General features: G+C 33.0%; 1 protein-coding gene across 2 annotated transcripts; it reads left to right on the top strand.

Moving 5' to 3' along the window:
• The first annotated feature begins 385 nt into the window (after positions 1-385).
• LOC140757337 (putative inorganic phosphate cotransporter) lies at positions 386-11,120 on the top strand. Of its 2 annotated transcripts, none has more exons than XM_073093002.1 (11): positions 386-663; positions 1,697-1,905; positions 2,308-2,388; positions 2,628-2,871; positions 3,224-3,438; positions 4,436-4,594; positions 6,367-6,499; positions 7,010-7,123; positions 7,270-7,400; positions 7,737-7,835; positions 8,902-11,120. In XM_073093002.1, the coding sequence occupies exons 1-11, from the start codon at positions 570-572 to the stop codon at positions 8,974-8,976; spliced, it is 1,554 nt and encodes a 517-aa protein (XP_072949103.1). In that variant the 5' UTR covers positions 386-569; the 3' UTR covers positions 8,977-11,120. The 2 variants fall into 2 exon arrangements, with proteins under 2 accessions (XP_072949103.1, XP_072949102.1); XM_073093001.1 differs by having other exon boundaries at positions 388-663; positions 1,694-1,905.
• Positions 11,121-12,763: the final 1,643 nt, after the last annotated feature.

Here is a 12,763-nt window from a genome sequence, read left to right as displayed (position 1 = left end):
TTTAGAAAGTCGATAAATTACGTAGAAGCGACATGTCCAAAGTTCATAACCAACCTGGCAACGAATAAAGCCGATATAGTATTTAAAAAATGCTGTTGTACAGTATTTTTTCATAAAATGCATGGATTGCATCAATACATCCTTTTTGATTTTGCAGTTACTATCTGAGGCCAATAATTTGAGACAATTGTTAACATTGCGCTGTGACGTCATTACGCTCAGTACTGAAGTAGAGTTTTCAATTGAGATTGAGACCGTTGAATCGCAGAACTTGTACGGTATTCTTAATGTGCATAAATAATAATTATGGCTAAATATGGTATCTTCTTAAAAATGATAGTTGCAACATTGTTCGGTCAATCAGTCATCAGTCAAATCAGCCTGTCTCATTTGTCATTGTCATTTTAGTTTGTCATTGAAATTGAATTGAAGGCGAACTCTTTGTTTACGTACAGCTTCGCGTTAGAAAATCTTTATGAGTCACATAATACTAGTTGAAAAAAGGCGGAATCTTTGGTCTTGTTTAGTCGCTAGTTTTATGAGAGGAATGGTGTTATTATAATTCAATCATGTCGTTTCCCGGTGAAGAAAGTTCGTGTATTAACGAGGATATAGAGAACGATGTAACAAGTAGTTGCCGAAACCTCGTTGTTACAGAGAGAGGTAGTGTACAGTTAACGTCATACCATGGTCATACCATAACATTATTCATGTGTGAACGCGATCTATGTGCAGCTAATGTACTTAGTCGTAGTCACAAAAAGTATATTCTCTTTCATACTTTTTTTGTTAAATTGTGGTAACATTAATATATTTTACATGTAAGACCTTTGTTTATAAGACTGACGTAGCAACGAAGCGGTTCAACTTATATTCGGTCACTGTTACCTATGGAGTACTATGGACTTTTTTGTCTAACTCCATATAGATCAAGTCTTATCTGAAGCTGATCACAGATGCGTCATGGAGATATGGTCGCCTCATATGTCAGCTGTATGTACTGTCAGTAAATAATTCTTCAAATGTTATTAGAAATAAAAAAAATGGAATACTTAAATCATTATTTGTTTAGAAATGATTTTAATTGTATTCAATTGACACTTCATAATAACAATGGAAATTCTGTGACATTCGGCTGCTACTTTTAAAAAATAATACATTTTTTTATTACAATTAATGTTTACAATAATTGTGATACTTTTTGATATAATAAAAATACAACGGTATTGTAAAAATATCTGATTACTGATAATTCTAATTTGATAACTCCTGTATATTGATTTTTAATGCATCATTGGATTATCATTTTTGTTTATTATCTTTTCAAACACCTTAATTTAGTAAGGTTGCAAAAAAGCAATCCTATTGTTTTGATTGTAATGTTTATGTTAATTGTAAGGTCGCATTTAAAAGTTTATTGCGTTAGTTCAACAGTACAAAAATAAATAAAAATAGTTTCAAACCTTTCACAAAAAACAACACTGGCCACTTATTTAATTGTCTATAACACTGTATTTGTGAATTAAAAAAAAAACAAAAAGTGAATTATGGCAGGAAACAGCAGATGATAAGGATGTTGTATTTGTATATCTTGGAATTAATTAGAAATAACTAGCTGGATTTAAGTCTTTCATTGGAGATTCCATTTACATAATGAATATAAAAATATATATATGTATTGTATTGATTTTAGAAGATATAGTAGAAGAGACAACAGGATGGATCAAATCCCGGACAGTACTTGGCATCATGGGATTCCTTGGGTTTGCCAATGTGTATGCGATGCGTGTGAACCTCTCCGTTGCCATTGTTGCCATGATCAACTCCACTATACCCATACCATCAAATGATTCTACCCTGGACGTCTGTCCTACATCAACGCCTAGTAATGATTCAGTTCCAGCTGTAAGTATTATTGTATTATTAAAGTTGTAATTACTATAGTATAAAAGTAGCAAGGTTAAGGTGGTAGAACTCTGTGTAGTTCGATTTCGGAGGCACCACTGCCACATCCGGTCTTGCCTAAAAACAGCAGTGTTATACACATCACTTAATCATCTTGTAAGCATGAATTTACTATGAATATTGTCGATAAGTTGATGACAGTGGAATATTGGAACTAAGAACAATTGTTCTGATAAAACAGTTATATTGTTTAGTTACAAGTTGGTCAAAAGTTACAACAATTGTTAAGAAAGGACATTTAAAGTGTATAACAATTTTAATTACGTTTCTTATTTCAGTAGTAAATATGTATAGGTATATGATATTAGTTAATAATTTTACAAGTTACATTTTTTTTTACAGAAACCAGGTGAATTCAATTGGACACCAGAACAGCAGAGTATAATTTTGGGTTCCTTTTTCTATGGATATGTTTTGACACAGGTACAAATATGACTCTTATTGCCTATATTGTTGTTCATGCCTATAATTGGCACTCAAACAAGCCATATTATTATGAATACTACTATAGTATACTACTAAGTATTATATAAAGTATTGTGTGTATTGCTGTTGGCATGTAAATAAATGACCTCTCTAGTTTTATTAATTATTTATTTAGTTTTATTTCTTACTATGAAAATAGTAACTTGATATGCATATTTATTGATATGTAATTACAGATACCTGGTGGCCGAATAGCTGAAATATTTGGTGGTAAACTTGTGTATGGGGTGGGGGTGCTTCTAACGGCAATATTTACGATACTGAGTCCCATCGCAGCATTTGTGGATTTCAAATTCTTCATTGTCGTAAGAGTGCTTGAAGGGTTGGGTGAGGGTGTGACTTACCCAGCCATGCACGCTATGCTGGCAAGATGGATCCCGCCACTTGAGAGATCTAAGTTTGCTGCTTATGTCTATGCAGGTTAGTGCTGATACTTATCTTGTAAATTAGATAACAAAATAAACTTTTTATTAGACAAATATACTTTTAACCATCTGTATGATGTCATAGAAACTGAAAAAAGGATGATATCTCCATTACATGTATGGTATTATGAAAAGGATCATTAAGTGTAATTGGTGACTAATGAAATGAGACCTACTATGTTGTGTTCTAGCCTTTCTTAGACACATCATGTGCAACAACAGACATAAGGAAAACATACATACTAGCAATTTGTTTATTCTTTCACAAAGAGTATCTTTGTAAATATATGTATATAGTTTATTTAGAGGTAGATTTCTATTTCTATAAGTATTTTTTTTATTTACAGGTTCGAATATAGGCACAGTGATATCCCTGCCAATATCAGGCTGGCTGTGCACTCTGGACTATGCCGGAGGTTGGCCACTCTGCTTCTACCTGTTTGGTGGTCTTGGAGTGATATGGTTTATTGCATGGATGCTGCTGGTGTATGATAGTCCACAAACACATCCACGAATATGTCCTAAAGAAGTCGAATACATTACACACTCGATTGGGCCTCAGGTAAAATATTTGTCAATTTTAACTTTATGTCATACAAAGACCATCTTTTCGTTTTGGTATATTAAATGATAGTGGAATTCATTTGGTGTTTTTAAATAGATACTATGCACTTGCCAAATGCAGGTTGGTATAGTTAACATATCTTTAAGAATGTTTCTTTAAAAGTCAGGTGTCTAGTTTTTTTACGATTCCTTCACAAAGGATAATAATTAATTTCTTATACACACAACTTCAAAAAAACAGAGCTGTATGGGGTGTTTATGAGAGGATTCCAACTTCGGACCTCGCCACACCCCACGCACTATCACTGCTTCTTCAACCATCATTGTGCCATAAATTCTGAAAGATAAAACATTTGCATGTAGAAATAAAATGATAGAACGGCAATAATGAATACTGCACACAGCATTATCAAATTATCTGGGACGAGGCATGACTCACGCTACAGTATTTGAGGTCACGGCGTTACTAGCGAATTCGATTTAAAGTTATATTATTGTTTGGAATTTAAAAATTTGGAACTGTTAATTTAGAGCACAGGTGGTTTTAGGAGCTTATAAAAGTGAGTGACGTTAGCATAGGAACGCATGCGTACTAGTTACGTTCATGAAAAATGACACCATGTATTTAATTTATAAGTAGAAATATCAATAAAGAAGATTCGAAGTTCTTCAAATTTCTTGAAAGATTGTGGCTATAATTTCGACTATTAGACGAAAATTATTTACATATACATTATACATACGCCCGAATAACATAATCTTCTATGTATTTAATGGAAAATTTTAAAAATGTGTAACATGTACCGAATAATGTATGAAGTGATTACTCGTAATAGTAAGAACAGTTGGAATGTATCCTTTGAGCTTATTTAAAATTTATGCAGTGTAAACACTGTTTCTTATGTGGGTTATCCAATTAATAAATAAATAAATCTTTCGCAATCTAGCAAAAGAATTGCAAAAGTTCTCAATTCGTCGCTTATATTTTTTTTCAGGAGGAAAGGCCTATAGCAATACCGTGGTGCAAGTTCCTCACATGCCTGCCGCTCTGGGCGATACTGATCGCGCAGTGTGGTCAGTCGTGGCTGTTCTACACTCAACTCACCGAACTACCCACCTACATGAACAATATATTGCACTTCGATATTATTTCTGTGAGTATAAATAATATTTTCGAAACGATTCGAAAATGGAGTTTTGAATTTAAAGGGGAGGTTATTGAGAAAGGTTTCAGATTACAGTTTATTAAAATCTGTAATCTGGGACATGAGATTCAGCTTGACCTCTCTGCAGTACGGACTTTCATACCTAAGGAAAGTTAAATGGTCATTGATGAAGTGGTACTTAAAATTTTCGAGTTATATGTATTTTACAAGGTACTTCCGAAAAACGGGATAAATCGTAGGACATAAGTAACTACTTAATAACTAATAGTTAGAATACTATAATAACTAGTTAGAATAGCTATTCGAACTTGTTATTAAGGATCCAAAAGCTAAAACATTAAATTATAGTTTATGTGTTGTAATTTCGTAATTGGAGCAAATACTTTGGTACCATAACGACATATCTTCGTACCAAAGTGGGTGACATTTGACATTCGGTGCGCGATAGATAAAATGTATGTTAATAACAAATGACGACAGCGGATGACTGTTCGTTGATATATTGCATACATTGAAAATGTTTTGCAATCATTTGTAAGTACCATAACAAACCAGCTGGCGTTATAACAAATAACAATCATTCTGGCGTAAAGAATGATTGTTATTTTTTGTTATTTAAATGGCTGCACTATCTGCTACTAACTGCACTTTACTTAAATATATAAAGGTAAAAACATAACAGTTCAGCAATCTCTTGTTAACGGAGTGTCTTTTGCTTGCTAGCTGTTGGCGAGCTATATTTATAAAATATACTCAAATCAATCATGATTATGGTCGAATTTCGACAACTGGATAAACGCTCGTTATTAATTGAATCAAATGAGGTCAATGGTCGCCCCTACGATTTTTGAAAGTTCCCCTAGATTTCTCTGGTCTGCCATCATCAGACCCTGATTTCCTTATAATGGGACCTTGGAAATGTTCTTTTTCCAACAAAAAAACATCAAAATCGGTTCATAAAAGACTAAGTAATCGCCGAACAAAAAAATAAAAATATATATACGGTCGAATTGAGAAACCTTGTCCTTTTTTGAAGCCTGTTAAAAAGATTAACATTGAAATAGTCTGCGAGAAAAAGTCCTTCTAGGAAGCGTCGACGAATAGACGTTGAAAGGCTACCTCTCAAGGGCTAGGGCCGACGCTATCTATTGGTCCTGGTCTAGCACTATTTGGAATTGATGCGTTGTAAACTCTTAACCTTCTAAATGGAGATCCATTGTATACTTGGTTGGGTTTTACCGCGTTTCCGTGTTTGGTAACAATTCGTTTCGGCGATTGTCGCTAAGTAAGTTTGACCTTCGAATAGCTTTCGGTAACTTTCCGGTATTCCGATGATCATTTAACTGTGTTGCCATCAATTTGCTCTTGATTAGACGCAGATAAAAGTACACCACTGGTCCACTTCTGTCCTAATGCTGGGTAGGAGTAATTTCTCATAATAAAAAGGCTTACAGTCAACTATGCTGGTCAAATGTGATAAGGGAAACATTAAAAAAATGCAAAGGTTTAATTAGGTTTTCTCACTATAATTTCATTCACCTTTAATTTTAGCAAACGTTAATAAAACAAACGAAATACAATAAAATAAATAAATAAACGTTTCACCTAAATAATTTATAATTAAATGGATTGCAACATCGAACCCCCACGATTGATCACTGCCACACATAAACCCTCTAACAAACCAATAGTGGGTCAGGAAATAGTTGATAATGGGTATAGATATTAGAGTAAATAAATTAAATTTCTACTGATTACAGAATGCAAGGCTATCAGCGCTTCCCTACCTGACCGCGTGGATCGCCGGTATCGTAATCAGTATCTTCGCGGACTGGATACTATCCAAGGGATGGATATCTCGCTTGACTAGCATGAAATTATGGAACACTGTCGGTAAGGTTATTGCCAATAAAAAAAATATATATGTAAACAAAAAAGATACTTCGTAAATTATATACAAAGTAAATTAAAAAATAAGAAAGATTATATAAATAATAATCATTTTATTATTGGTTATTTTTTATATTATCCTAGTAGCAAAGGAGGATGCAGTCAATTTAAAGGTATGTGGCCATTGTCGCTAATGTCATCAACAATACATGTTAGAATCCTACCAGAGGACACAGATATATTGCTACCCCTGACGACTAAGTTGAAACCAGAGGTTAACATCTCTTAAAACTGCATAGATAGTTAGTTATTGAGATTGCATTTAGTAATACTTAAGCTTTCAAAGCCATTATAGGTATTTATGCAGTTAGATATAGAACATAAAATGATAAATATATTTTTTTCCAAAAGGAAACATTTAAATGATGCACTAAACAAATAAAGTATATTTTTTTGCAAATTCTATTGTACTTACATAAATATAAGATAAGTAATTGGTTTAACTGTTTTCAGCTGCGTTTATCCCAGCGTTGGGCTTGCTGGGCATCGCGTGGGCCGGCTGCGACCGTATGGCGGTCATGTTGCTGTTGAGCATAACATCAGCTTTCGGAGGAGCTGTGTACGCTGGTTAGTAATAAATGTCTTTAAAGGCGTTCATGGTCTAATCCTTCTCATTCTGAACGAGACCTGTGCCCAGCAGTGGGACATCAATGGGTTGAGGATGATGATGATGAAAAGTACTTATTATGATGTTATGTGCTTTGTGTTCCCAGGTAACCAGATGAACCACATCGACCTGTCGCCGCAGCTGGCGGGCACCATGTACGGCATCACCAATGCCGCGAGCAACATCTGTGGCTTCATGGCGCCCTACGTCATCGGGCTCATAATCGATCCTGAACAGGTGATTTTTGAAATGAATTGAAGGTGGTAGAACCCTGTGGTCGACTCCGGCGGCACCACCGCCATGACATATTTCTGTCTCATGACAGCAGTGTTAAGCGCCGCTGTGTTCATACTTTTCTGAGGCGTTCCAGCTTAGTCCTCAGGGGTAGCGGCGCATCTGTGGCCGAAAAAATTGCGATATTACTCGTGAGAGCTAAGATGGTCACATCATCATCATCATCAAGCATCCATACCCTTCTACCGAAACGCGAGAATTTCTTCACGCTAGAAATAAATTTTGAATGAGCTAATTAATTGCTTTATTAATTAATTCAATATTGTATTTTCCTTTCAGCAAACCCTTGGTCAGTGGCGAGAGGTGTTCTACTTAGCTGCAGCTATCGATCTCGGAGCTAATCTCTTCTATTTATTCTTTGCGAGTACGCAAGAACAGGTAATTGATCAATATGTTTTCATAATACTACTAGCTGACCCGGCAAACGTTGCGTTGCCATATAAATGAAAAAAAAAAACAACCAATATCACTTAGGGGTATGAAAAATAGATAGTAGCCGATTCTCAGACCTACTGAATATGCATATAAATTTGGTGAAAATCGGTAAAGCCGTATCGCAGGAGTACAGTAACTAACATTGTGACACGAGAATTTTATATATAAGATTAATTACATAGTCTATGTTTGCTTAAACGCTGAGCATAAGTGGAAACATAAACTAACAGTTGGTCAGCGATGGTAGTGAATAATGGGTCAAAATCCCGAAATATTGTTAGCTATCACATTCATAATATGTCCATAATTATACATACATTGTCCATTATACTACCACCAACGACCAACTTTTAGTTGTTGGACTTGGAAAGGTGTAGTATCCTTTGTGTTTTTTTCTGAAGGCACTAATGCCACACCTTTTTCTGTCTACTATTAGTGTTCAGCGCTGCCGTGAGTCTGAAAAAGAATATATTATTTATTTCAGACGTTGCTATTTAGTTCAGGTAGCAATGCATGGAAGGCCGTCCTCCGGTAGGAGTCTTATCTGGGGTTGATTACAGATGTCCATCGCCACTAGTATCCATATAACATCTGGTGGGCTGCATACTCGTTTGCCACTACATTATAGAAATTATTATAATTTATAATCGTCAATAATGTACATTACAATTTTATTTAAACAATTAATTTAAATGAATTGTACCGTGAACATTAGTTGGTGTGCCGCGGAAAAATAAGGTTATCTTATAGAATTATTTTAGGAAGTAAGCAAGGGTAAGTAAAATACCTACACAAATCACGCGAGCGCACGAGCGAGGCGTTTTGTCTCGTTCATCTAATTCTTTGGTTTCAATAAATGTGGATTAATATCACTTAAAATATATTTTTATTAGTGGTGTACCTCCAAAAGTTTTAGTTTACCTAGATGTACCTTGAACACAAGAAGTTTGCGGAACACTGGTTTAAACAATTAATAATGTATTTTAAAATTAATATATTTTTGTGCCAGGACTGGTCGCGGCCGGACAACGACGACATGACAGCATCAGCGCCTGTGGAGAGCCTGTTCGTGGCGGAGTCCTAGGGCCGCGCCCCCGCGCTCGCCCTCACCGCGCTCTAACACGGGAGCGGAGAACGTTTAACCAAGTGCTGACTCAGTGGGAATGAGATGGTTCGCGAAGTTTTAATTACACAACTCTCGTACAAAATGCGTGTGTGCTTGTGTACGCATGTGAGAAGTTACACTTCTTTAGTGTGAGTAATACATTGATTTTGGCTGGTGGTCGAAATTTGAATAATAATAATTTTTTAGGTCATCTAAACTCATGACTGAAATTCATCACTGTATGCCGGCTTCTAAACAAAAATTTCGAACTTCTTTAAACACGTGATATACGCATATTTTTTGTCAAGTCTTTCATAGAAAATTGATCTCTTAAGAGTAGCAAATTTAATTAAGAATATTCATTTGGTAAATGATCTAAAGACACTACATTCTATCTTGTACAATGACCGTAGCCTTTCTCCTATATGTGCTATGTCTCAATAAAAAGTGTATGTGTACTTATGTACACAAGAAGTAATACTTCCCGGCGTAATAAATTAAATAAAAGTATTAAAACAAATTTTAATGAAGCAAACGGACGAAGGTAAAAATAAATTATATGTTACATCGACGCGCGCAACTTAAATTAAACCCTTTTATTTTCCCCAAATGCGCTGAAAGAAGTATCACTTCGAAAAAATACCCATATTCTTGGTGCTGACAACAATATTTTGGTGCATCCAAAAAACCGAATTGCCAAAGATTTCGGTGTTTATACCTTAAAGTTTAATTGTTTTCTCCTATAGCAATACTTTAGAGCAATTTAATTTTATTAGCAAAATCTAGGGTCGATACGTAATACATAAGAGAGGACTGTGATTGTAATGTTAGAAATTTTATTCTAAAATGAAGGACAGCATTATTCGACTATTAATAATTAGAAAATTCTTTTTTATTAAGAAGTTATTAATGTAAGTATCGATAAGACATTTTTTAATGTTACAAAATACAATGACAATAAGTTCTCTCTTCATAAATGTTAAGTAATGTAAACAATAGTTATATTTAAGCTCCATATTGTTAAATTGTCAGTCCTAAGTCCATAGTGTAGAAATTCGTAAGATATTCAAAATTGTATAAATGTACAAAAGTCCATTATAACATATTGTTCGCGTCCCATAATCATAATCAAATTTAAATATACGACCCCAAGAAACCATCGTAGGAATAATTATTTATTTTTTTATGAAAAAATATTAGTGATGTGTTAAAAATTTTAGTCACTTCGTTACAAATTTCATTACATGTCAACATGTGATAGTGCATGAATGGGTAGTATTTTAAAAGAAATCTACTTAATACAGATCAGCCGATATCAAAACATAGCTTTGAGCTGCTCATGCTATTTTATAAGAACAATAAGGGCCGAGACCCATTTCATAAAGGGTTTTAAATACATACAATATATTTTTAAACTGATATATATTAAAATGGAGCATATATCAATAGTATTCAGGTAAATAATATTTTAAAATAATTCATTTATTTACATTATTTACAAATACGTTTAGGATATCATATCTTACCGTTTACAAAATAGCATTTAGTTAAATCAATAAACAATAGTTTTTGTTAAAAAAATTATCGTTTTTAGAATATACTGTTTAAAATCATGTACTTAGTCCCCTAATGTACAAATTTAATTAATTAATTTATTATTGTGCCGTATTGGCTACATAGTTCTTAATCAGGAGTACCGCTTATTATAACGTTAAAGATTTTCGTGATGTAATATTACATTATCAAAGATTTATTATTGATATGTTCATGTATGCTGATCAATTTAATAATAATCATGCAATAATGCACAACGGCACGACATCGACACGACCGACTTAATTACAGAATAAATTAACAAGTGAAGGATGAAGTACATGTCAACTAGTGTTCTCAGGGTTTACAAATGGAAACTAACGTACAAACAAACAGACATAACAATGCCAGCATGATATCAGTGGGAGACTTTCCGTCAACGACATGTCGGTGTCGTGCCGGATCAGTGAGACAGCGTGCAATTTATGCATAATTTCTAATTCTAGCGTGCAAATAGATAGCGCTGTATATGAAATCAATAATTTTGTCAATTACATATTATTATGAAAGATGTAATATAGAAGCAAAAATAGGTATTTATGAGCTTATTTTAAAGTATCTTATAATTAAAGTAAATTATTATCAGTGGCTATTTAACCAAAAGTAGATACCTAGCAGTATTCGTGGTGTATTTATTGTCTAAATTTAAATTATAAATCCAGTTACTCTTGTACAGTTGTATTCATTGTAAAGTAAATATATAATATCGGAATTTTTAAACCACTATAAAGAAATAATTATGTATAATATGAAGTAAAGAGGTTAAAACTTTCCGTTTAAGAGACGTTACTTACGACATTTGCAGTCCATTATTAATTTTCAATCTATCCAATATTTACCAAAATTCGAAATTTGACAATGTCTTTTGTCTAGTATGAACAAGTAGTCACTGCCGATCTTTGGTAGGCAAAATATTCGATGGATTGTTTGTTAATAACGGACACAAGTAGGGCGTTCTTTTTGTAACTGTACCGCCACAGTATCGCCGCAAAAAAATTACCGTATGTAATCGTGTTAATCTGTAACATTATTTTTAAACCTTTGTCTTAAATTATAACAGTTTACACAACACACAACAAACAAACAATCAACAACAACAACAACAACAACAACAACAACAGCAACAACAACAACAATTAACAACAATTAGTAACAATTTCATATTACTATATTCTGACCCTGTGAAGACTTCACAGGGTCAGAATATAGTAATAGTGTGTAAAATGATCACTTAGTGATCACTTTACACAAAGTGGGCCGCGTGCCCATTTGCTAATTTTAAATGTAATATGTATAATTCATTTCAAGAGTGTTTATCCGTGACAAAACTATTAAAATGTTCGGTTAGGTTTAATAAAATGAAAGTAGACAGTTAAATTTGAACATGATAAATGTTTAAAAAATACACAAAATATTCTTTACAAAAATTATTGGTATAAACAAGTTTGATAAGAATTAATTAATTATCTCAGACGTAAAAAGTAAAAGTAAGATTCAAAAAATAAATATTAAAAAACAAACATAATTGTAAACGTTAACGCGTTTTAAAGTTAATATTTAATACTTTTAAATTAAAAAAGAATGATAACTTGTTTTTATATCATTAGAATACGCCATGTTTCACAAACATTATAAGTTTATTGTTTTCTATTATTAATAACTATTTCTCTATAAGATAAATATTATGTGAACATTACATAAATCATGCTATTAGGGATTCCATATACAGTTCATTCTCTGGTTCATTATTTTCAATACTTTTATCATAATTTTACAGCTGGTTTTCCGTAAAAATATTTTTATATGTAAGTTTATTTTTGTGTAACCCAATAAATAATAAACCTTCATAACTTCACTATTCACTCATATTAAATTAATGGTTCATATATTCGTTCCATATACTGATGTCGTTTTAAAATATCGATTTTCATTAAAACATCCAATATATAAGTTTTGTGAAACTATTAATAATTAAATATTATAACGTTATGCCTTCACCGCTTTCCTTAATTGTTTTATACGAGTATATTAAATACTCGCACTTATTAGCTGTAAAAAACTAAGTAGCTCGATTTGTAGTTTTTTTAATGTTTTACATTCCAAGAATACATAATTTGTTTCATAAGTAGCGAATTGTTTATAAACAGTATTTGAAATGATGTGATTGATAAAT

Source organism: Epargyreus clarus, unplaced genomic scaffold (genome assembly GCF_041222505.1).
Source record: "Epargyreus clarus isolate Ecla_fem2 unplaced genomic scaffold, WU_Ecla_fem_2.2 ptg000004l, whole genome shotgun sequence".
Taxonomy (NCBI): domain Eukaryota; kingdom Metazoa; phylum Arthropoda; class Insecta; order Lepidoptera; family Hesperiidae; genus Epargyreus; species Epargyreus clarus.
This window is presented reverse-complemented; position numbering and strand designations above follow the sequence as displayed.

What these genes read in the sequence shown, in the direction of transcription:
- LOC140757337 (XM_073093001.1), top strand. Translation starts at nt 570, where the DNA reads ATGTCGTTTCCCGGTGAAGAAAGTTCGTGTATTAACGAGGATATAGAG. An exon ending in CACACTCGATTGGGCCTCAG is followed by an intron (nt 3,439 to 4,435) that starts GTAAAATATTTG and finishes ATTTTTTTTCAG; the next exon opens with GAGGAAAGGCCTATAGCAAT. An exon ending in GAAATTATGGAACACTGTCG is followed by an intron (nt 6,500 to 7,009) that starts GTAAGGTTATTG and finishes AACTGTTTTCAG; the next exon opens with CTGCGTTTATCCCAGCGTTG.